This window comes from Corvus moneduloides, chromosome 1 (genome assembly GCF_009650955.1).
Source record: "Corvus moneduloides isolate bCorMon1 chromosome 1, bCorMon1.pri, whole genome shotgun sequence".
NCBI classification, from domain to species: Eukaryota; Metazoa; Chordata; class Aves; order Passeriformes; family Corvidae; genus Corvus; species Corvus moneduloides.
The window spans coordinates 122,134,013-122,160,867 of NC_045476.1; the positions used below are offsets into that span (position 1 = coordinate 122,134,013).

General features: G+C 37.4%; 1 protein-coding gene across 1 annotated transcript in view; it reads right to left on the reverse strand.

The window, feature by feature from the left end:
* Positions 1-9,490: 9,490 nt before the first annotated feature.
* Positions 9,491-26,855, reverse strand: part of ALKAL1 (ALK and LTK ligand 1) — a 36,734-nt gene continuing 19,369 nt past the window's right edge. The window contains exons 3-6 of the mRNA XM_032125137.1: positions 19,263-19,316; positions 15,261-15,341; positions 13,009-13,085; positions 9,491-10,152 (exon numbers count right to left, since the gene is read on the reverse strand). Of these exons, the coding sequence (XP_031981028.1) occupies positions 13,021-13,085; positions 15,261-15,341; positions 19,263-19,316 (200 nt within the window). The 3' untranslated portion in view covers positions 9,491-10,152; positions 13,009-13,020. The remainder of the gene's footprint in view (positions 10,153-13,008; positions 13,086-15,260; positions 15,342-19,262; positions 19,317-26,855) is intronic.

The window sequence follows — 26,855 nt, forward strand, 5'->3', positions numbered from 1 at the left end:
GGGAAAGCCAACACTATGTGATATGTCATTGCCTGTTAACTCAGTCATATAGCAGGGATAGTTAGCTTGTCCATGTCTGTCCTGTGTATAGAAAAAAGCTGTCAAGAAACAAACTATTAATTTTAATAATTTAGGGTATAGGGGAGAACTGTCATTCAAAATAGCTTTTATAATTTATCCTGGAAGAACAAAAAAGTTTCTGATAGATGTACCTTCACATCTGAAATGTCAGATATACCAATACTCTATGCTATCAGTACAGCATCAAAAGACCTTCATTTTCTTGCAGGAAAAGGTAGGGCTAAAATGTTTTACAGGATTTCCTAATTATAGGGTATAGCCATTGCCAGTGTCCAGAAGTCTTACTTAAAAGAAACAGGCAGAGTAAAAAGCATAGACTTTAAGGCCAGAAAGGATCACTAGATTATCCAAATTTTTATGTGTTTCAGGCCAACACATCTTAATATGTTTAGCTACTTACTAAGCCTAATAATTTATGAATTATCCGAGTACATTTTTTGGAAAACCCTCCATCTTTAATTCTTTCCTAATGCTTCCAGAGAATTGAACATACCTCAACAGATCATTAGTGATTTAGGGCCATTCCAAACTTAAATCTGCATAACACCAGCTTCCAGCTTTTAGTCTTTATTGTACCTCTCCATACAAATTTATGAAGTCCCTTTGTGCCTTACTCTTGGGAAAGTAATTAAACATGGAAATCTATTCATTATTTGGTAGCCTTTAAAAATCAACTAGGCAGACTGAGCCCTTTAATTCTGTCATTCTAACGTATACTTTCCAGCTCCCAGACATTTGTATTCCATCCCTGCTCTCTCTCCACTTACACAACAAATCTACACATCTTGAAGCTGTACAGATAAACTACAGATACAGAGGTGAAAAGATAAGTTAAACACTGTGATGCGACATATCACAAAGGTAGCACCACTTTTTTCTCTCAGTAAAAAACTTCTTAGCACACCTAATATGATCCTAGAACTCTTCCCAGAGTTTTCAGGAAGTAATTCTTCATCCTGTATTTATGGTCTGTATTCCATATTTCTACATGTGTAGCCTTAGTTTTGCTAATATTAAAGCAATATTAAAGCAGACCTGTCTTATAAATCAGTGTGGACATCAAATAATCCATATGATTACATTTTTGTGATTACTTAACATGACTGTTACTGGAAACAACTTCACACTTCCAAATCATAAATCAAAAATATTTAATAAGCTTTAAAAACATTAGTTGATGTGGAGCCCCTTTTCAACAACTTTCCCAATTAACAATGGGCTGTCATTGGCAATTTGTTTCAGATCAGCCTGTTAGCTATTTGCAATCTGTCTACAAAGACAAAATGCAGATTATATAGAGCATAGAAAGCAAAATACAGGTGAAATTGAGGAAATTATAAAGTTTATTAAAACGAGAAAAGAGCACATGCTGCCTTCTTAAAAAACAGCTGATTGAATTCACCCAACACGTAAAACTCGGATAAACGTGTTTACAGTTTGGGGGAAAAAATCTGAACAGAGTCTTTATTTCACATTGAGCTCCTAATATAGTCATTGTCAGTTAGGATCTCATAGACTGAGAGGCAGTGAAGTGAATAGACACGCTCTCCTCCCACTTCTAATCTGTTTCTCCAGACTCTCAGCCTGTTAAACTGCACTTCTCTGCTTATTTACGTATCCAAGTTTGCTCTGGGAGATGGTTAAAAGGTAGAGAGTATATAATTCTTACCAAAGGCTCCAGTCACAGAAACATCATGAAGCTTAAAACCAGAATGCACTTTCCAAGACATGTGGGATCAGAATACTTTATTTAAAACCTGTGCTGTTATTGGTTTTTCTATGCTGAGGCAAGTTTCAACATTTTCTCCCCATTCTCCAGGTCCCTTCTTCCATATGATTAGATGTCAAAACATAAAACAAATTAATCTAATTTTTATCATTGAGGAGGAGTGCTAAATCTTATAGAGGGAGAGTCAAGTTTCAAGGGCACCTCCAAGTCTTTTTCTTACCATTGCATTAGTTTAGTTAACAAGTGACAGGAATTCTATTTAGGAATGACAGATTTACTGTACAGACAGCTTCTTCTAGTGGAAGTTTTGACTAGATTTCATCTTCTTTGAGATATTTTGCAAATATCATGTTGCCAGTTATTATTAGACCTTATGTTAATTTAAAAATAAAAATTCCACATGACAAAAATATTATCGTACATGTGCCTCCTTTGGCTCAAAGTTAGCAATCATCATGATGAAGTAGACATGAGTTATGAGGTTTCCATGGAGGAAAGAGTACTGGACCAGTGAGAGAATGTTATAATCCAGCTGTAGCAATAATTCCAAGCAGCTTTTAGACAGTGAAGTCTTAATAAACTTAAACACTTGTTTAAGCCAGATTTATTGAAGCAGCTTCACATACTGTGGTTCTGGTTTAGGGTTTTCTATTCTGGGCAGAGCACCAACTGGAAAGAAGCCTTGGAATATGCACTCCCCAGTCCACTAGAGAGTCCTCTGAAAACGACACATACCTTTTTCTCTGCCCTTCCCTGTCCTCCCATCACATGTATTACTAATGTTAAATAACAATACAGTTCATTATTTTATGATGGAAAAGTAAAATTAAAGCAAACCAAAACAATTGTGTTTTATTCACCAAAAGAGGTGAGAGGCATGTTACTAAGCCTACACCTGAGACTGCAACTTTCTCACAGTTTCCATACAGGAACTTGCCATTGCCTTGGATATCTGTGGAAGCTCTTAGAGTGTTGCTTATTTCATTTTGGTTTTGGGTTTTTTTAATTAGGAAAAAGATAAGTACACTCTAAGTTTTCTATTTGCATACTTCATGATAGCATGAATGAGTATGTATCTTGAACTCTTTTCTTTTTTTTTTTTTTTTTTTTGAAGTGCAATTTGCCCTATGTTTCTCCCTCCAGAGCTCTAGAATGGCTTCTATTTAGATTTTGTATTTTAGTCATTTCCAGGAGTTCTTGTCATTTCCATGATCACTTTTTCATAGGTTTCTTTCCTCCTCCCTGATTTACTCAGAGGAGTTTTTCCATTGGTATCTATTTCATTTCTGTTTACAAATGTAAAGGAATATAATATAATTTTGGAAGTTCTAACAATCACTCCTTCCTTTCAAACTTAAGCCAGTCTGGAATTCATCTCTATTCTTTCCACTAATAATTTATACACATGAAAACAAAGATTACTTCTCTTTCAAAGTACATTAGTCTTCACCATACTATGAGGTCTCCAGGATCTCTTTGAGTCTAACAAGATTCTAGCTCAGTTCTATTCTAATAAACTAAAAGCAATGCCTGAAATATGCTGCTTTGCATTGTGCTAATAAGTCTCCAAGTTTTTTGCTGCTTCTTCAAAAATCAGTACTGTGATGAAAAGATAGAGTGTGACTCAATCAGTGTTTGTTACTATTCAACATGGATGAAAACTAAAACTGGAAAAAAAATTCTTTCAAACTGTTACTATTATTGATGCCATCAAGTCTTAATGAAAAACTACTAGAGAAAGGTTTTAATCCAAAGCCTTCTGTAAGCAAAGCAGTGACAATGACTCTGACACTCTCCATTAAATTTGCTTTGGGTCTGAAGAACTGCTATCCATCCTGGCCTGAGGATATCAGACAGCAGAGAACAAGGCAGTTCCCTCAGAACTCTGACACCCAGTTTGGTGTCAGCCTTCAGCCATGAGTCTCTGTACAGATGAACTGCAAGAATTCAAGCAGTATCATGGATACACTTATTTCATTTGGGAAAATGCAATATAACTCCACAAACTGACAAAATCCAGTCTTGCCAAGAGCAATTCAGCCCCAGAACAACTTAAAAACACATTCCTTGTTGAAGTGAGAACAAAATATAAGCTGGTGACTGATGTGCTCTGTACCCTGGGTCTGTGTGTGACTGGGCATGTTCAAACCTCCAGTGTTCAGAGCCAGCCTTTTTATACTTTGTCTCTGGTTATCACCTGTAAATAAACCATGTGCCTGGTTAATGTGCCCTGACAGCTGCACAGTTCATGTAAGAGAGGTACAGATTCATCTCAGGGTATGGAAAAGGTGAAGGAACTCTTCAATAGAAGGCAAAATTTAAGATCCTTTTCCCCCGTCTTGCAAACTTCGGTCTCTGATGTCATTAGTGTTATTTATTGCTTTTCTTTGGGGTATAGGAATGGGAGAGAACTCTTAAGATGCAGGATTAACCTATCAGAGGAAGGCATTTTATCATATTTTAATTAACATAATTTAATAAACATAATTTATTATAATAGCATAATTGAGTCCTCTAAAAAAAAAATGTTAAAACCTGCCATTATAAGACTGTTTCAGAATCTGACAGTGAAATTAATTAGGGTCTTATACTTTCAAAACATCATCCTAAAGTTTGTCCAGTCAACTCCTACAGACCCTATCTCCATACAGACTTTTCTGACAGGGACTTACACCAAGGAGTTAGTGATTTACACTGTATGGGAATGGCAGTAAAGATGTGGAGATCATGTGAGGAGAAATTATTCCCATGGAAGGTGCTGAATAGCTCAAGTTCACTGAAGTTTAGAGACAAAATAACTTTAAGCAGCATTTCCATATAGCACTACCTAAGCACTCAAAGTGGGATTCAGGAAGGAATGAGCTATATAGACCCTCAGGGAGAACATCATAAGGCAGGGGCATATTTATTGGGAGAAGCAAGGTTCAAAATGGAAAATAAAGGAAAGGCTGCAGTTTGTTTGCTTTCTTAGCCCTCTCTTATGACCAAATGCAAAATATACCTCTCTCTTATGAAGCACCATCAAAAATGGATCAACTTTAAGTACTTTTGTTGATGATAAGTCACTTTGGGTACCAAAGATGAAAGCTAACCTGCAAAAGATTGGTACCAGACGTTAAGAAACTGAGCGATAAGGAAACAATTGAAACAATAAATTTGACCTCGATAATCGTGAAGCAATGCATATGAGAAAAGTCATATTACATTTTATGTGCAGATATAGTGATGGGCTTCAAGCTAGTATTTTCTGTGATGTGGAAGTGAAATATTTCCATGAAAGCATAAATTCATTGTTCAGCTCTAATTAAATTGAATGTTACTAGAAAAGAAATATCACATAAATTGGAAATATTTAATTTATGTACTATTTAGACAATGATTTTAAGGGAGGCACACAGCATAAATGGAGTTCATATTGCAGAGAACAGAAGACTACTGCCAAATGTGCTTCATAAGTAAGAGTGCATGACTATCAGGGGATATTGCAAATAAAGATAACTTTTGTTTGTAGTAAATGAGTTAGTAATTATTCCTTGAACTTGTTACTTCATATATAAAATGCAAAAATTACCATATTCAGTGTAAAAATGGACAGCCAGTCCAATGACAGGACTATTCTTTTTAGAAGAAATGTCTTCAATTGGAGGGCACAAAAAATTTCTGATACTGCAAGTAAGCAAATGAATCAACTACTAAAGCAAGGGGCAGAATTACTGCACTTCCATAGAATTACAGGAGTGATAAGGACAAATGAGCACCAAAGCTAAATTAATTGCACTCATTACATTGTGCATTGTAATTACATTAGTAAGGCTCTACATAGACAGTAAAGTGATGCTGTTATGGTTGAAAAAAATACACATCCTTGGGTCCAAAAGAAAAAGGCATGCTATCAAATGGTATAAATATTTCCATCAAAATATTAAAGAATTATTGCCTTACAGTGAAGCTACATGAAACCTTCACAATTTGTACCCTGTTCTTTCTCTGGTGGACTTTTAATGAAAATAGCTTATATCTGATTTTTTTTTTTTTTTTTTAATACCTGTCTGTGAGCAGGGGATAAGGCTTTCATATTCATGGACACAGTGAGGAGGTAAGATTGGGGGTTATGTTCCACTGTTGTATGGTAAATGGAGGAGGAAAGAAATTAAACGTAGAACAGCAGCAAATATTAGCCTAGGGAATTCAAAACCCATACTCCAGAGTATTAAGTGCTGCCTACCTTCATTCCTTTTATTTGTACCTCTCCTATACTTCTCCATAGCAATCTTTCCCAGCTCAGGTCCCGTGCAAGTAGCCCCTGATGACAGGATGGTGAGAGCAGTGGGACATATTTCAGGCAGAGACTTTCTTTCCCAGCATGGCAGCAATTCATCCTGGTCTTCTGCACCAGCCAGTTGTTTCAGTTCAGTCTCTCATGCCAAACCACCTTGTGCTGGGTAGTTCTGACAGGTCTATAAGCAGCGTTTCTATATCTGCTGACCAGTCCAAGCTTCTGCCCCAGGTGAATTAGGCATCCCATAGTGGACAAGGAGGATCAGGTGGGATGAAACGAATGTCTCTGAGGTGCTGGTTTCTTTGGCCAGGTTGAAATAATTAGGATTTCTACATCTCCTATGCCCACTGTATTCATCTATCTAATCAGTCTCAACTTCACCCATTTCCTCCTGCAGCTGAAAACCAACACAGCTATTAATAAAATCTTTTATACATGGTCTGAACATATATTCATTTTGTTGTTTTACATCTCAGTTACTCTACCAGCACTTTTTCTGGTCTTCAAAACAGGCGACAAGTGCCTGTGTCCAAGGTGAATCTGACAGTTAATGTTTTCCATATTTTTGCTTATTCTCATTTTCAAGGTCTTCCATGGTATAATTTTCTTAAAACTAATGTCTCATTCCATGTTAAAAGTTCAGTTTCTGACACAAGGTTTTCATGCCATCACTTACTGTCTATGTGGTTGTAGCATCGGGTTCTTCTTGTTTTTTAAATAAGCTTTCAAAGTCCCCTCTACAATGAGAGCCCTTATCACAAGAAGAGTTCCTTACAAAACTCTGCTTGGCTGTCTTGCTCTCTGCTGTTAAATCTCTCAGTGATGCATTTAGACAGCTCAAAATGGAGTCATTTTCCACCTCACCAATCATCAAAAGTTCATTGTTTTCATGTACACTTTCCTCACACTGTTTTACTCTGTGGCTTTAACCTCTCTGAGATGAGAACAGGTTCTCTGTCCTGCATTTGAATTGCACCCAAAGCATAGACTGGGACATTTTTTACAGTGCTGTGATAAAAAATTAAGACAGTCTCAGCAATAAAGACAGAAAATTTAACTTTGGGTTGTAGTCTCCATTCACACAGATCCAGGTTAAATTGCTCTTGGCCTTATGCTGTTGGCCTTCTCTCTGCAATATGCCAGACCAGAAATAGTATTTGTTTTCAGTGGCATTTTTAAGAAATTCAAAAGTCTGGAATAATGAAGTTGGTTAAAAAAGGTGAACAGTTAACCAGAATAAAAGTTGGGATGAGGCACTACTGTAGATGCTGGTTCTGTTCCTATCAAATAGTCTCCACCAGGACAGAAATTAGACAAAAATTTTGAGCATGCAAGGACAACACAGTAATGGGTAAAGCCATAATCAGAAGTATTTCTGAAGCCAAAATATTTTTTGATTCATTTGCATGAGAAAAAAAGAAAATCTGGAAAGCAATCATGTGAAAACATGACAAAACTGCATCTTACTTGAGTGTACCATCTCCTCTCAGCTTCTATGGCATTTGGTTCTTTATTGTGTTTCCAAATAACCACCCTCTAGAATTGATTCCTAAAATGCATTAACAGATCTTAGAAGGACTACAACTTATGTTTCAGGTTAAACAGGAAAGAGACTGTGCTATGCTACTTTGGGATTTTTATGCTACTAACTTTAGTATCCCTGCATCTAAAAGCTACAATGAAGAATAGTGACAAATAAATGTGTAGAGGGGTGGCACAGAAAAGTTGGGTTTATTTCCAGCTATTTAGAGCATACTGAGCATAAAAAAGGGGCCAAACAGAAAGAAGGGATCCATGCCACAAATGTCTCAAAGAATAATATTTTTCCAGAACAAAAAAATAAATCTAAGCCATTTGACTTCTGGGAAAGAAGAACTACAAGGTTTTATCCTTTTAATCATTTCATGAACTTTTTTCCCTCATAAATATTTAAACTTGTCACACTAATCTCTGCTTTGCATTTTTGTAACATCTGTGAATCTTCTCTAAGATAGGGAGTTGATAATTTTCTACTCAATAGAAAGAAGATTTCTTTATTTTTTCAAAGGTGAAGCTCTTGATTTAGCACTTTAGATTTGAGCCCAAAAAATTTATTAAAAAACCCAAATTAGGTTTTCTCATTGTAATTCAGATATCACAAAAAGTAATTTCCAGAAAAAACCCAAACACCTGAATTCTTTTCAGTCCCTTGAGGAAAGAAAGGAGAAACTTTTTTTTTTAAACTGAGAAGCTAGCAAAACAGAATTGAAATATAAAAGCATGGCTGAAGACAAATGCTTTTCTTGGTGCCTTACTGCCTGTTCTATGCCTCATCCTTTCTTCTCTGCTGAAATGTTTTGGCCAGTAATGCCTTCTATGAAGTATGTTACTCAGAGAGAAACGAAGATATCCTTCCACCATTCAAACCACTAGGATTTTCATTATGAATATTGACTCCAACATGGATTAGAAGGAGACTTGAACACTTTGCTCTTATCAAAAGAACAATATTGCAGAAAATTTGAAAACCAATCCAGTTAATCACAAATACAAACAGCACAGGACAAGCTTCTAGCTGGGACTATAGATGGAGGAACTACTTCTAAAAGTTGTGGGTTGGACTGCTTAGGGCATCAGAGGACACTGCACAGCTTTGGTGTGGTAATACACTGAACATATAGAAAGAAGGCAGCTCTTTGCTATTTGATGTGGAATCTCAGGGCAGCTTTCCTGCTATTCTGTAGAGGGAAGACTGCTGGGCATAGAAGCTAAGGGGCTCATGGAGCCCACAGTGAGGAAAAGCATAGAGATAATATTTAATCTGAAGGGATTATCTTGAATGGTCAATAAATCTCAAGAATTGTGATTTGAGCATAATAATCAATGTGTGTTGCCAATTACTCTGGGCCTGACTGTAAAACCCTCACTTCATGCTAGGTTCTTTGTAAAGCAATCACATGAGCTTGCAATAAAAGAGCTGAGACAAATGGATAGCAAATGTGACCAACACAATTTGATTTTAAATAGAAAATATGCAGCAGTTGTGCATATTGTGTTGGATTCCCTACAAATATTTAAGATTGATGTGTCACCAGCCAAATTCATTCATTATACCCCTTTGATTTATGGTATTATACTTTAAAGCATTTTCTCTTCTGTTGGACTATTTTATTACCCTCTTTGCATACTTGCAGATGGTTTCTGTTGTTCACACTACGTACATGATGCATTTTTGTTTGCACCTTATGCAGCTGAAGAATAAATGGCTGAATGAAATTTACCACTTGAAAATGAAATGCTGTAAAATATACTAAACCCACACATTTTAAGTTCTCAGTGGAAAATTATTTCAAGTTCACCAGATAGATTAAATTTGTATATGAAATAAGCAACCTCTTAATATACACAAATAACTCCTCCCACAAAATTGTTCATTTTTATTTTCTTTATTCCACCAAAACTGCATTGCAGTTTTCCAGTCTTTATATTTACATTATTTGCAACTCTTTCCATAAGTGCCAGTACAAATGTAACTGATGAAAATCCAGAATAGTCATACAAATGTTCCTGAAAGCAAGGTGCATTTCTGAGCAAATTTGTTCTGATGCGCAATAATATATATGTATATATTAACAAAGCTTCATAATATAAAATATCTTCCATGGCAAGTAAAACTTCCCCACTTACAGCTTATTCAGATTTCAGTTACACAGACTTCTGCATTTCAAGTTAGTGCAAATAATGAGAGTAAGAGCCTGAGCAGAACAATGTAAATACAACGGAACAAGAGAAACAGCAAAATTTTACCAACTCCCTGCATATGGTTATAACATTTAATCAGTATATCATTAGTATTCTTTATGTACAATGTATTTAAATAATTGGCTTGTCTGAACTATAGGCAACAAATTTACAAAATAAAATAATGTTTCACACGAATATGGAATGTTGGACAAATATATGAAAATAAAATGCATCTAGTAACAAAATGTTGTAAATCAAAAAGATAAAAGATGTCTTCTCCATTTTTGAAGATTTCAAGGCACTTTCTTGGCAAATCAGAATTCCCTCCTTGGTAGAAAGTCTGCAAGAGAAAAGGACATCCCATTTTATAACTAGTTTCAAACCAGAGAAGCAGGCCGCTTAGTATAATTCTGATCATAAACCACAGTTTCCTGCGGATTGCATAAATCTTAAGATTAACTTCAGAATGCCCGTGGGTCTTGCCCTCCTGTGAACACTAATGAGTTTTGCCGTGGCAAATCCTCAGCGTCCATGCCAAGAGCTTTAACACATAGTGGTCCGCGCTGCTGCACATTGCAGGGAAGTTCCCCATGCGCATAGCCACGTGGATTTCTACATTCTGGGTTTCATCAAATGCTTTTCTTCCATTTTTAGGGATCTGGCTTAGGAAATTAAAACAAACCCACCCAAACCTCTAAGAGCTGTAAGGGCAGCAAGTGCCCGGTATCCCGGCCCCGGAGCCGCGTCCCGCCGGACCTCTCCATGGTGCTGAAACATCCCGCCACGGCTCGCGCGACCAGATGCCAGTGGAAGATGACTGGCTTTCCCCAAGCAAAAGCGCTTTTCGAAGAGGAAAAGACCACGTCTCCTTTGTATATCCGGATATTTACAGGCGAGGAAGGAAATTATTCGCATAATAGCACTGCAGCTCTTTTTTTAATGAGGAAAAGGCAGACTATTTTAGTACTGGCAGGAAAAAGGCTTAAAAATAGCTGTCAGTTCTTCAAGTGAGAGAGCCTCTTTCTTCAAAGCGACCAAGAATCTCCAAGACTCTCTCAGATGTTAAATTTAAGGCAAATTTCCTTTCAGGCAACAGGATCTATGGCCATATCTCTCTATGCTACTGTGGGGGTGGTGAGGAAAACAGATCCCCTGTGCCAAAAAGATGGAGGAGAAGCAATCAGAGAATCACGCTAGAAATGCAATGTTATTCAGGGATGAACACATATAACTTCTTTGTTGCACTCCCTATTGACAGGGAAGAGAGAGTGACTCCTGCCACCTTCAGCCTTCTCAAAAGAATGTTTCCATTCCAAGAATCAGTGGATAAGAGTAAACATGAAGATCTGAGGATGTCTTATTTATAATGGAAACTATCCACTGTATTTGATGGAGGAACAGGGTGAGGGAGCACAGAGACAGCTGGGAAACACTCAGATCACGGCTCTACTTTTTCCTGTAATGTTTTCTCTATTTTTAACAAAGTAGACAGAAAGCCAGCCTAGATACAACTTTAAGTGAACAGAGTGCACACGAGCTGCTAGCAAGGCTTACCATTTAAAACCTTCCCTCTCTATTTTTCATGTCTTTGAGTGTATTTTTGGCAGGCAAATTAAAACACCTGGCTTTGCAAATCATAGCAACTTTTGATCCTTTTGTATTTTAAAGATAGAAATAGGATGAGATAGATGCTTCTGTACTGTAGATATGTAGGCAGATCTTTGACTCATTCTCTTGAAAGAAAAAGAAGAAAGATTTTGGAACACCAGAAATCTTTCTGAAAGCCCTGATATATGAATCCAGAGGAGTAAATGGATACTGATAAAGGAAAAACAGAGACTAAAAAGCTAAAACTGTAGAAAAAGAGAGAGCGGTGGGATGCTTGAGAAAGCTGAGATTTTAAAAAGAACGCTGAAAAACAAATAGGAATTTAAGCACCTCCCAAAAAAATACCTTTTTTTTTTTTTTTTTCTTTTAAGAGGGCATTCAGAAAAGGATTCCTGCCTTTAATCATGAAAAGGAGATACAGGCAAAGTAATGAGATGCCTAGTCAGTCTCTGGTTCATTGTCCTTGGTATATTCAAAACCATCTGCAACACCTGGAAATCAAGAGGCCAAAGAGACCGAAAACAGTTTAGAAAAGAGGAAGAGAAAGAAATTATGTCATTTCTTCTCAGAACTGAAATAGTGCCACATTTTTTAAAGCACAGCCACCAAAATGAATCCCACCTCCACTGAGAAATCAAATCAGCTAACACTGACTCATATCCTACTCTTCTTTTCTTACTCTTGATTAGTATGAATTGAAGTCTTGATGCAGGAAGAAGTGACATACGCAACTCCCCCAAGCTCCAAACTTGCAGTTTTTGTCAGGAGGAGGTGGTGAAAGGAAACCATCTTTAAAAAAATTTAAATAAATAAAATCCACTGATTTTATACATCTGATTGGTTAATAATAGCAATCAGCGCTTATTTTCAAATTAACCTTTGAAAGTATAACCATCTTATTAATATTCAAACAACAGGAGAAAACAGCTGACTTGGAGATGTTCCTTTTATCAGTGACAATGCTGTTTAATTAACACATTTCACATGCTATTCATAAACAAGAATGGACTGGTTTCATTCTCAGACTATTTAGTGAAGCCTCTAGCTTTGTCACATCTTTATGCTCAGTTTCCTTCCATCGCCATGAAGTGGTATTAACTTTTCAGAAATTCTCAGGAGACAACATGGGAATGAAAAGGGGTCCCAGAAATGAATGAAGTGACAGGTTATCCATGAAGATCGCATTGGTAGACCTGAGACCAAGATATTCTGGTTTTTCCACGGATTAACAACAAAGTCCTCTGCAGAACAGCCTGAAATAAATGTGCTGATGATATCCTTGGGCATTTTTCTTTCAACAAGCAGATTCCTTCTTGAAATTTTGAACACTGAGAAGCCACCCAGTGCATAATTATGGACTGCAGTGCCACAAGTGACTTGTAGTTAATTACAGCGGAGCCTGTCAGAGGTATTTGTGCTTCTGTGTATTTCCAGGAGGAACCAGTCAGTTCTGCAATGCCAAAGCTGCACATCGATAGCCTCTGTTAATACCATTTTTGCATGCACTCCTGATAACAAGGTACAAGTGTGAAGTAAACCACTAGATCATTTGACAAATAAGAAAATGAGTGGGGAAAATGATACTTACATAGCAAACATCCTAGGACTGTGTACACAAAGGGCTCATTGCTAATCTCGTTAGCAACCTTGCACACCTTTTGTAATCTATAAAACAAAATTACCCACAGTAATAATGAATCTCAGTTGCCAGATAGCCTCAAAAACTGCATAAAATTAAATGTAAAATTTGTACTAGAATTTCAGACACTCTACATAGTGAAACTGTTATCTGATGGAAATTCATGAAATTATGTGTGCAAGATGTAATATTAGATTGTATTGTAGCACCGTCAGTGCTCTAGAGGAAAAGTGAGTGATGGTAAGAATTAAAATTCTACCAGGCAGTTTCCTCCTAGGATGCGGAAGACCAGGTACAACTCTCAGTTGCACCTGGAGGAATTTAATTCATTAATTGGGAGGCTATTCCAACCATCAGACCATGACATAGTCGGAAGTCAGGCTGTTTCAAACATTTTATTCCATTTAGTATTAATATTGATTTAATTCCATATTTCCATGTTTAAGTACATCTCCCAATCATCAGACTAAAGACACTAAAGTCCCACTTCCAATCCCTCTCTCTTGTGTCCTTGATTAAAACAACCACTTGGTTCAAGTGGACCCTGAGTCACTGCCATTCTTTCTGGTATTTGCTAACAAGAAATACTTAGGTGTTCATTTCTTCTCTTGCTTGATAAGGATTTCAATAACATTTAATATAAATTGCGCCAAACAGCAAGAAAGTGAGTGCTATCTGGGTTTCAGTTCCTCAGAAAATATCTGTACAATGTATAACCATGTCAGAAGGAGAGGAAATAACTCATCCTCAGACATCCCATGATGACTAAGATGTCCCCGAAAGAAAATATGAAACCCCTCTAAAGACACAGGAAAAGATCTTGGCTATGATCAGCCTGAGTGCTGGATAAGGTGGAGAAAATTCTGCTGATTTAGCTCTCCTTTTTAGAACAGAACATTTCAGGTGAATGTAACTCATTGTCTGCTTTGGGTTTGCTTGGTGCAAGGGGGAACAAAAACTCTGTTTTGGTTGAAATCACCCTTTTTATTTTACATTTTGCTTTGATAGTTGGACTAAAAGATAAGTTCTTCACACCATTCTGAATCACAGTCTTGTTTTTAACTTTAAGAAAAGCTATTTAATTAGAAGAGAAATAATATGACTGTGTTTCTTAATAAATTAAGTGAAGCACATGGGCAATACATCAGAGTGCAATTAATATTCGCATGCTCAATAGATATATGCCTTGCATACTCATCTGTCTACTTAGAAAGCTGTGTGTATATTTTTTGAGGATCAGGCATGGATTCCTACATTCCAGCTTCTGATAAGCCTAAAGGCAAATGGAGATGAGGGCTGCTCCATCCCCCTTCAAATGCTAAATCCTGCTGAGCTATGGTGAGAGAGCATCTCAGCTGCTCAGGAACAGTGCTTCTGACTGATGCAGTCAGAAAGTGTCATTGTTTTTTCATGTTAAATCCTGAAAAGCTTCCAAAGCACCAAACTGCTCCACAGTTTGTGCTTACACATCCCTAATGATATTCACCTTCTCTAATTAAAACGTACTGCTTATTTTCCACTCACTTTCATTGAATTGTCCATTGCACTAGACAATGCTGAAGTAACTTCCATTTAAGGAATTTCCATTTTGGTTTGGGGTTTTTGTTTGCTTTTTTATCCATTTTATCCAAGAACACTTCTATTCTTCAGTGTCTCTGACAAAATTATATTCAGGTTATGTTAAAGCAAAGCTTCTGTAGTTTCACAGAGGAAAGTTGTTTGATGAAAACTGAAAGTATCAATAACAGAATGATGAATCAAATGATTTTTTGTTGTTTAACTCACTGTACAGAAAACTATCTTCACAAGCTGAAATATTCTAAACCCCCAAGATATAACCCTACTACTGAGCATTAAGAGAAGGTAAAGAATGGCTCAGATTTTATCTTATTGCACAAGCAAAGCTAAAGAGAGCAGGAAGGAGAATATGTGTGCCCTCTGCATAAGCATGCCCTACTGGTTTTTTTCAGAGTGTAGTTTTCATTTCATTTATTCCAGCATCACTTTGAAGGAACTCCATGATGTTCAGCTGACAGCAAGTGCATTAACAGAAAATCTTTATATATCAGAAGACCTTGGATATGTTTTGTAATGTAGAGCTAAAGTTAAAAAAGGACCAGGACATCAAACACTTAATTGGAAAAGTGGGTTGCTTTTAAACAAGTATCACAGCTAGCATTAGAAGGTACTTTGCTACTTACAGGTTGGCGTTGAGCAGTCCCTTGTGTTGTGATACAGTCGATGAAAGTGCTTGCTACACTCTGAGGAAAATGTGACTGGCCCTGTTTGAAAGTAAGAAGGAGTTAACAACAAGCTCTCAGTGACACTGCTCTGCAGCTTCAATGAATGACAACAACACATAGCATTAGGTTCATTTTTTCTTGGCTAAACTTGCATTTAATCTTTTACTATACCTTAAACTATGATGCAACACAAGTAAAATAATGCTAGTGAAATAACAGAAAGAAATTCTGTTGCTGTGCCTTTATGCTCATGACATGAAAACCAGAAAAATGACATGTGAAAGTGATGGGCTGGTTTAGCCTTGAAATTCCAGTAATTGAAAATTAGCAGTAAAATTTCTTATGTGGTGAAAAATAGAATGACAATTACAATAGAATTTAGTTTACTCAACAGTTGTCTGTAGTCTAATGTAGAAGGAATAACGCACCTGGAATGAGGATACTCTTTCTAAAGATAAATAAAAGCAACATCTTAAGTAAATACGAGTTTCTAATCCCTGGAAAGATTAAGTACTTTTATGTACTAATGCTTTTAATTTGCACATAGATGGTTTATGAAATTCTTAATATACAGTGTGGGTGTTGAGGAAAGAAAAATGACAGCTGAATAACATCTAGGAACCTGATCTCCAGTTAAAATAATCCTAGTAAAAAAGCATACAGATTTGCACAGGGCAGGATGTGCTTCATCTTTGGCAAGGCAAATCCCTGTGTGTCCGGGGTATAGTGTGCTGCTCCCTTCACTTATACAGTGCCATCTGTTTACATCAATATTTGATAAGAAAGGTGTCTCTGCTCATGGCCAGGGGTTTGGAACTAGATGATCTTTATGGTTCTTTACAACCCAAACCATTCTATGGTTCTATTTTTCTATAAAAATATGGCTCAAATGTAACAAGTTTTGAAAGACCCCTTCCAAAACCACTGATGGCCCTGAGAAAGTACTACTGATGACATTCAAGTTGAAAAGGAGAGCAAAAATGTAATATTTGCATCACGTAACCTGCTTAGCAAGACTATCACTGACAGCTGGGGATGAGTATCCTGTGGTTTGGACAGAAAACATTGACATAAACTGACATTAACTGAATAAGACTAAATTTCAATCTAAATTTAGCACAAGTAGGAACCCTGAATCAGAATAGCTTGTTTCAAGCAATGCCACAAAATGATCCATATGAAGCAGACTGTGTTGGCTAAGTTTCCTTTCAGAGGAAGACAGGAAGTGTTTCTGGGAAAAAATACTTATTTCGTAACTTGGAAGATGGTTTATGAGCCTGGTAAAATACATCAAGCTAATTCTCTCTGTAGAGTGAAGCCAAATTGCCATGAGCTCAAGAGAAGATTCCTCTCTAAGACAGTGAGCATACTTGAAGGTTAGATATATTTTACACTAGTACATGGATTTCAGTAGATTTTTTCAGCCACAAACAAGCTTTTCAATAAACTGGAAGAGCAGCCTTTGCAAGTCTGAACTGGAATATTGTTGCCATTTTTTTATCTGAGTGAGCAATTAGGCTCGAGGAAAAGTATGTAATTTGAAATTATCCAGCATAAATGGAGACAAAACACTGGCTTTTGTCACTAAATAAATTCCATGTCCCTTCAGATAATATATGGCTTTCCAGCTCTCTTCCCTGTCATCAAAAAATAGGCTGTTAATTTTGTTTGTGCCTTACAAAACACTTTGTGTCGGCTGGATTTCCAAGCTAAATTGATAGACTGCTTTATGACTCACAAGATTATTTATGATTTTTCCTATAGTCAAAGACTGTTACATATGGTTCTTATTTGGCTTTAAAATGTGTCTATTATTCCTGGCATATGAGAAGTGTGCAGTAATTTTCTTAACCCTGAAACTGTAAAGATAATGTACTATAAAGATAATGTTGATTTCAGCTTCTCTCTTTTTTATTCACTATTAGTTTAGGATGAACTAACTACTTCTTGAACTAGTAAGGACTACAATCAAAGTTTAATTAATGAAGGCTAGTAGAAGGATTACGATTGGAACAGAATAACAAAACTCAAAGTTCCACTGTATTTTAAGAAAATGCCTAGGGATTACAGGATCTAATAAAGCTATGAAAGAAAATAAAATATAAAATAAAATAAAATAAAATAAAATAAAATAAAATAAAATAAAATAAGACAACAGGCAGAAAACTCCATCACTGAAGATCTTAAGATAAAAAAAAAAAGAGAAAGAGAGAGAGAGAATGAGATAAACAAAGAGAAAGAGAGAAAGAGAGAAAGAGAGAAAGAGAGAAAGAGAGAAAGAGAGAAAGAGAGAAAGAGAGAAAGAGAGAGAGAAAGAAAGAAAGGAAGATAGGAAGAAAGGAAGAAAGAAAGGAAGATAGGAAGAAAGGAAGGAAGAAAGGAAGAAAGGAAGAAAGGAAGAAAGGAAGAAAGGAAGAAAGGAAGACTGACTGTAAGCAGAAATTCTGAGCCAAAAAATGAACTTTCAGTATTTGGGAATGATCCTGCTTTCCTCATTCATTCCAGCTAATGTTACTCAAGTAATTTCAGCAATTTTGATAGCAACTACTCATGCAGAGAAGGACTATTAATTTAATGAAGGGCTCCAGAGAGACGCCTTCAAGTATTTTTTTTCCCTTTTACTTTTCTATGATTTACTACTCTCAAAATACCTTCTGTAAAACTCATGGCTGTTTTTTCCCTGGTTTTGAGTAATGAAACTCATTCCATATTCATTACTTAGCTTCCCCAGATTCTTATGTTGAGCTTTTTATGGTAGCTGAGGAGTTTCCAAAGTTAAAAATGAAAAGGAAATGGATTAAGTACTAACATAAACAAATCTTTCTTGTCTGTCCTTCCCAGAAGGAGAATATTCAGTATTGCTGTGCTTCATAGCATAGCATAGTTTGAAGCTCTATGCTAATTTCTTTCTCATATGGACTGAAGATGGTCAGGTTCAAAATTACTGTTGTTTACTGCAAGGGTGAAGGGCCAGCTGGCTCTGGCACAGTTCCTGTAGATGCTGTTAGGTTGCAGTGAGCCCAGAAAGATCCTTAAAGTTGTGCTTATCCCAAAGGTTTGGGGTACACTTCCCCCATGCAAAAGAGACAAAAAATCCCTTCCTTTCTTGTCAAGGACTGCCTGAACTTTCCAGCAAAGAGGAAATGCATAATTATTTCCAGTTCTCTTTTTCATGCTCCAACAGCCAACTATTTCCCTAGCTTTTAGTTTCAATAATGCAAATAACTTTGAAAATCACCAAGAGATTTGCAGTGTCATACTTTGAGACCTTCACTTTTCTGAGTTACAGAACAGCTGGAATTGGAGAGCAAAGGTTCAGTGCAAGCACCTTGCCACTGACAACTCTTATTGCATATATTCAGAGGGTACAATATTTTTCTCAGTAATTACAATACGGTCCCAAAGTTAAGTGCATTATACAACTCCACCTCAGTTTTCAAGTACCTGACTGTAATAATCACAAACTTTCATATCTGAAACAGCAAGTTATTTTTATTTTTCATTTACACTAATTTAATCCTTCTTTGTTCTATCTGTTTCCACTATTAAAATAAGCATCCACATGTACACAACATACGAGATGCAAAAAAGCTTCCCTGATTTGGTGAAAACTTACTTGGTCACAAAGGTCTGTTTCTTAAAGATATGTGCAGTCCAATGAGAAGTTCTAAAATTAGTGAATGTGAAAATAAATATGGAAAGCACTACAGGAGGATAAAAGTTAAACAATGACTTTTAAATAATGTTTTCACTTACCACCTGTTAAAAGTTATTTTAGACTAGATAATTCAGTTGATTATTCAATAAAACTAGAGTTCTTCAACAATTCCTAGCTCTAAAATATGGACATTTAACTTTAGAAATGTTAATATTGGTGTTGAGCCTCAAAAAAGTTAATGGTGTGACACTTGTAGCTACTTAGAATATGCACGTGCAGGAAAACACAAGCAGCCTCCTTACCTGTAAAATGCTTTATGAATTTGTCTTTTAGACTGGAATCTCTTGGAAAAATTTCTGAGGAGAGAAGAAAAAAAAAATTATTTATGTAGCCGAGGAATTACAATAAAAGCCCTGAAAGCATAATATGCCAAGATGTCTGATGAACAGAGACCAAACAGCTTCCCAAACTAACTATGGAATTAATTTTCATAGTTGGGGGAGGGGGGTGGGTATGTAAACAACATTGTGAAGTATTTCAGGTAATTCCCAGATGAATACCAAATGGTCATCCTATAATGCCCCTTCATTTTCTGACAATTATTTCTGCACATCTTAGGTCTGAGTGGGGCTGTAAGTATAGAAAGACCACAAAAAATATAAATACATTATCATGTTATGACAAGTATGTAAGTACCTGAACAAATTATGTAAAATAAGTAGATAAATACAAACCAAATATCATTTCTTGGGTTTTGAAATAACAAGTACCTGAAGAGAAAAGTCTCCTACAAATCACCTAAAGTAGACATGGGCCATGGATATTTTCATTGCACTATTAGCAAAAAATGGTCCTCCTCTCCTGTGAAAACTGTTGTGAATTTTAAATTAGTCCCTTTCCATTTATGGTATTTTTTTTCCAGAAAGTGCAAGAGAGCTTCAGAATATACAAATAATCACAAAGAACAGAAAATGGAGCTAGCACAGAAAAATAAAGTTACTTTTTCTTTCCCGTTTTTTTTCAATGGGATGCTGCCTCTGGTTTACAGCAGAAACTTTTGATGCAAGTAAATATCCTCAGAACCAACACGCCTCCCCCCAGTCTCATGAATTTTCCACTGAAAAACTATTACAAAATTTTTGGGTACCTGCAGTTATTACTGCAGACAGTAAAAAGCTGCCTGTTACGTCAAATTCAAAGAACCTTCTCTGGCTGTTATACAAGGAACATGACTAACCTGCAGCATTAGGACCTGCAGTTACATATATTTATTCACTAAGAACATTTCCTTACATCTAAAGTAATTTTAAATCTTTGTATTCTACATTTTTTTTTCAGTTCCCCATCTGAATTAACATTTAGCTCAGAAGAGAGCAAGTTTTCTTTCATACTAAAGGAAGATGTTGGTTATCTGCCAAGATAAATTCTTACCACTGGCTTTAGGCAGTTTCTCAGAGGTCACATGGGTGTATTTTTAGGCTGGGATTTTAAGCTAAAATGCCCAAGTCTTACTGCAATTCATCAAGGTTAGAAGATCTACTTTACTTAAGATTCCTTAAAAATATCAGTTTTAACTAATTTCTTTCCTTATTGCAGAAGAAATGCCACCCCTTCTCCAAAAACCAGTATTTTACTGAAATGTCAGGTAGTTTAAAATTATACAGAATGAAGACTATAAAAAGGCAAAATGGGGAAACAATTGGTGTGAGTTTTGAATGAGATGCCGCAAGTTGACAATTACTGATGAATAACCACAGCCTGGTGAAGGACAGGCTAGGAACTGACCGTTCTTGCTCAGACAAAGAACATTTAGACACAAACACTTGCAAAGTACATAGGATTTCCTATGGGAACAGTAGCTGCCTTTCGCCCCATAAAATTCTCTATTTGCCCCGTAAAATTCTTTAGGAAAAGCGTGTATACAGCCAAAACCCCACCCTTTAATGCCCAGATGGTGAAACAGGAGGACAGATTTGATGCTCCAGCAAGGAGCTATGCATTGCAAGCATAAGACTGCAGCTGTAGCTGCGTTGGTAAGCCTGAGAAGGAGCACTGCAGAGCCTGCTTTCCACGAGTAACCCACACTGGCCCAGGGTTCACACCAGCCCAGCCTCGCCTGCCCCAACAGGGAAAAATCTAGGTCAGTCGTGTGTTGAAAAGCAGCCGAGTGACACTGCCTGCGTGCCTGCTGCTCCCCGCTGCGGCTGCTGTCCCTGCGGGCAGCAATCAGCTTTGCAACGCGGCTCGCTTCCTTCAAGCGCATTTGCCGGGTAAAACTCACTCAGCGAGCCCCCAGCCCTGCACAAAAACAACCTAAGCTCATTTGTATAAGAATCACGGGCAGTACAGGTTACTGGAATGCTTCTGGCTCTAATGGCAGAGGCAACTCCCCCTAAACGACGAACTGCCCAACACAAGCACAGCGTAGCCAAACCCTCTGTCTGTACACAACTTCGAGGCTGAGGTCTCAAAGGACTTAGCATTTCAATCCAACTAATGAACATCTTCTTTGAATAGAATATGTGTCACTGACTCCTGATCACACTGCAGCCAGAAGCAAGATACCAAGTCCATACAGAATGCTTCTATAAAGCGCTGAAAAATCATCAGGAAAAAGCCCTGAACTAGCTTTTTCTGGCTTCTAATAAGCTCTTAGTTACTCCAGTCTTATTTCATGTGTTATCTATCACCTATTAAGATGTCCATTTTCACAACAAAGGCTCATATTCTCACAACACGAGTCAAATTCCTTTGACATATAAATTTCACAAAAGAAAAGCAAAAGCGTTAATATAAGAAAGATTGGCAAAGTATTACCAAAATCAAAACACTTCAAAGTCACACTGGGCAAAACTAAAAAAGGAACAGGAAAATGAAAAAATAAAATGTTTTAAGTGTGAAACTCACATGAGAGGGAAATATTGAGTGGAGAGAGCTTATGCAATTCATTTTTGCCTCAAGACCATTTTACACAACTGTAAAATACAACCAGCACATACTCTATGGGATATAGTAACACTGGTTTTAATCACCTGGGAGAATATTTATACTGCGGCATTCTTGGGACCAGGGTTACAAAGTCTGCACTGCCCACCACAGAGTACATCTGAGTTAAAAGGCACTTGAACTATTGACCCTGTGTTCATCCTGGGCATAATCTCAGTTTATAATCATAAATAACCTTAGTTCAAGGATTTATTTCTTATTAGGGCCTCTATGTGTATCCTTAGATATTTACTAATCTGGGGCAAAATGCTGCTGGTCCTACACACTTCCACAGACAGTGCTGGCCATGGGCAACTATTAAATGGTGCTAAAACAGATTTGCTACTGGATCTTCTGTCTCAAATAGTAGGAATATTTATGGTAAACTCTAGGGACAAGACAAATTTAGAGAGTTTTCCAGCTCTGCTTTACAGACAGAATGGTTAAGCTTATAATGCAAAGTTGGCTTTAAAGCAATCCGTACTGTTAGCTTTATCAAGCTGTGACATTTCACAGAAAATCTCATGGCTTCAGGTAAAAGATGACTTGATCCTGCCTAAGTTTTATCCCGGCTGGGGTAAATGGGATGCTGCGGAGAGCTAGCAAGGTCTGAGCTAAGAATCAGTAAGCAACAGCTGATCCGCCTCTCCTCTCTGAGTTTGTTATAAACTTTCCAAAGTTGATTTAACCACTGCTGTAAAGCTAATTCCCTAGAAAATTATTCTTTCAGTTGTTATTCAGCAGCTGACAGGAATGTTTAATTTTTCACTAATTTGGGTGAAATTACAAAGAGGGAGGAGATTAAATAAACCACGGCCTGGTCTCAAGCTTGTCCTCAGCTTGTAACTCAAGATGTTGTTGCTCCACTTTGAATGGGTCTTTTCACCTTTCTGTGCCTTCAGTTTCTCTGAGTTTTGTCTGTTTAGAATGCAAGGCTGTGACAGCAGGTGCTGATTTTTACCCCGTGTTTGCACTGTCTCCAGTATCATGTCATTATTATTGTGCCAGGAAAATTCATGTCCTGATGGAGTATAAATGAAAAGAACTGTGATTGCAGCCCTGAAGTAAGCCAACTCCACACAGTAGTTTGTTGACTTGGGACATAAAACCTCCACATCCTCAGGCAAAAAAAATCAAGATCTCCATTAGTTTATGCTCCCAACAGGCAACTTCTCTGTATTTTTATTTTATTCAGAGAATTAGAGTCAATCAGACAGCAAAAAGTGCACCACTGCTGGGCCAATCAGAAATGGTGGTAGCACCTCTGTGATAACATATCTAAGAAGAAAATAAAAAGAAGTTATTGCACAGATGTAACTGCAGCCAGAGAAGAGCAGATTGAGAACATGTGAGAGGAACAGCTCTGCAGGCACTAAGGTCAGTGGAGAAGGAGGAGGAGGTGCTCCATGTTCTGGAGCTGAGATTCCTCTGCAGCTGGTGCAGACCATGGTGAGACCATGGTGAGGCAGCTGTGCCCTTACAGCCCATGAAAGTCCAGGGGGATGCAGAAATCCACCTGCAGCCCATGGAGGAGCCCCACGACAGAGCAGGTGAATGCCTGAGAGGAAGCTGTGAACCTGTGGGAGGCCCATGATGGAGCAGAGCCCTGGCAAGGATCTGCAGCCCCATGGAGAGAGAAGACCAAGCTAGAGCACGTTTCCTGGCAGGACTTGTGACCCCATGGGCAGCCCACACTAGAGCAGCCTGTCCTTGAAGGACTGCACCCCATGAAAGAGTGGCCCATGTAGCAGCAGTTTGTGGTGAACTGTTCCCCATGAGATGGGCTCCAGCTGGAGAAGTTCATGAAGAACTGTCTCCTGTGGGAAGGATACCATACTGGAGCAGCAGCAGAAACGACATGCTATGAACATCTAATATCCATTCCCTGTCTCCCTCTGCCACTGTGGGTGAGGAGATAGAGCTGAGAAGGAGTGAGGAGTGGGGGGAAGGTGTTTTTAAGCTCTTACTTACTTCTCATTATCCTGCCCTGGTTTTGTTAGTAATAAATTCAATTAATATCTTTAATTAGAGCCTGTTTTGCCTGTGACAGTATTTGGTGAGTGGTATCTCCTGGTCCTTATCCCAACTCACAAACCTTCATTTTATTTTCTCTCCCCTGTCCAGTTGAAGAGTGGAGCGATGGAGTGGCATTGGTAGGTGTCTGGCATCAAGCCAGAGTCAACCCACTACAGTTGTGCATATTCTTCTTTCTATCTGTGAGATGGCAGAAGAAAATTGTCAGCAGTAAGATGCAGTTGACTTTTCTATTATAAACCCAGATGCAGGCTTCCAAAATGTTTTGGCATGAAAATAGCATGTGGGGTTTGGTTTTTGGTTTTGTTTTTAGAAAAGAACATTTCATGTCAGGAAACTGCTTACAACACAGTATTAGCAGAGTTTTAAATAAATGTGGCATTTTAAAGGACAAGACTCTCCAAAGTTTCAACTTATACAAAGGCTGTATTTGTTCATAGTATACAAATAAATCTTGCTGTGGTTGAAATATCATGCTCCCACAAATATTGGAACACTGTCAGCAAAACTGTCTCGAGTACTTACACAGACAAGTCTCATTTATTTGGATGGATCTTTCCTTTACTACAAATTCTCCACCATGCCTAAAGATAGCAACTCCTGCCTCCTGTGACAATACCACAAGGGGAAATACTAGGAGGAGGTTTGCGTGCTTTCAACAATGTCAAGATGGTTTAGTTAGCACAGAAAATAAAATGTTTGGTAATAAAAGTGATAATAAAATCTTTCAAATGTAAATTCATAAAGAATTTTATAAGTTCCCAGAAGAACTGAAGCAACAGAGATGAAGTTCAACAAGAACAAGAGAATAATATCCAAGTAAAGTGATATGCTAGGAAGATGACTGAATAGAATGACATTACAATGCCAGGATGAAAATATCCTCAGCATGATTGTCCTAAATATAAGTGAAATCCGACAAAAACAGTGTTTAAAAAAAACCCCAACATATAATCAAAAACCTTAATGTCCCAAAACATCCTTTCTCTGCATGACTCCATCTACACACGTAAGTATTCCTACGAATTTTAGAAATAGATGTACTTCCTCAGTTTAAAAAAATTGTAAAAAGGGTTTTGCCCAAAATAGAAAACAGTGCAAAGAGCATCCTAGTAGAGAAAAAATGTTCATTTGATAAGAATTCAGTGTGGCGTGGAGTAAAGCACAGGTGTTTGACTACAGTGTTATACTTGAGAATTGCATGATAAAATACCCTGTGAATAAATGGAGCATGAAGTGTGTGCTTAGAGCTCTGACCTGGGTATTACTGCTAGAGGTAGACAGAAATATGTGGTCACCACTGTGGGCAGCTGTCACAGGGAGTTGATCCCAATCCCTGGCTGGGGCACTTTCCACACTGTGGTTTCCCAGTGCTTGAGAGAGCAGCTCCTAGCACAGCCCTCAGCAGCAGATGATGTTAAGCATCGCTGAATCAATTAGCATACACTTCTTTCTTCAGTACCCCAACCAATTAAAAGGTCTTAACTTCCTCCTTTCATTATTATTCTTTGGCTGTGACCAGATTGCACAAAACTCTTACTTCTGGGGCCAGAGCTGGACAAAGTCCTTACCTGAAAAACTGAGGACTTCCAGCAGCTTTGGCTAGGCTGGAAATGCTATTTTTTCTATACTGCTATGCCACTGCTACCAGAATGGGATTACTTTTTGTTCTGTAGACAATAGCCATATCAATATAGATTGAAATGTTTCTCTGGTTCCTCATGTGGTGTCTGAAACAGCACAGAAACAGAGTATGTACTTCTTTGTTGAAAAATGTGTGATATTTTTATTCCCTACTAAGGGACCACCAATTGATTCTGAGGTCCTTAAGAGTGCTCAAAATCCTTAGGATGAATTTGTGGTTGTATTACAACTCAGTTCACAGACTAATAGATTTAATGGTTTTCTTATTGCAGTCTCCCACAGAGAGGGGAAAAAAAACCCCTTTGCTTTGTGCAACAAGGAGCAACTCCTTCCATCATTACTGATCACAAATCATTAAACATTTTATATTATTTGTGTTAGAAATAACTGCTATATGAGAAAATATCTACTTAAATGATGTAATTTAATTCTCTTAGACTACTCATCTGTGATTTCTACTACACAAACTGCATTTCTGCTTTTGTTTTGTTCTTTTTCTTCATTTTCCACAATTAAGTTTATGATAATTTCTAATTGTCTTAGTAATTTTTTTGTTTATATACCCCCACTCCAACTCACATACCCTGCTTTCCTCCACTAGATCTGCAATTCATTCCTTCAGACAACGGAAAATACCTATTTCTGTGTGCAGTATTCCGAGAACTCACTGTGTTACTACACACACATTTCCCACTTACTGAATACTTTTGTTTTGAGACTTTGATGTGTACATACTGAGCATAGATGGAAAATGAGTCAATGCTCCAGACAGACACATTCCTTTCTGGCTGTAATATTGGTGTTTGAAATTCAACTTACCAGATTCCTCCAAGTGCTATGTAATGAGGATTACAATAAATTAGCAATTTTTTTTTTCATTTTTTATCACTTTCTACTCTAGCAAGTGAAGAATTATCTAGTATCTCAGTATTTGCTGGGGAAGAAAAAGCCTCAGATAAATCCCTAAATCAAAACTTCTTGGATTCACAGAGGTAAGAGTGTCTGCTCAAGAGAAATTCCTGAATTAATATCTAACTGCATACCACTGCCATCTACTGAATGTAGAACATGCTGAAAGTACCCATGCATACCTTCTTGCTCTGAGAGCAGAGTTTACCAGGCTACCCATTACCCTGTCTAATGGGAGCCCTTTCAGTTCCCACAATACAAAGTGTACTCCAGAGCCTAAGGGTTACACATAGAGTGCAATTAAGAATACATAATTAATGACT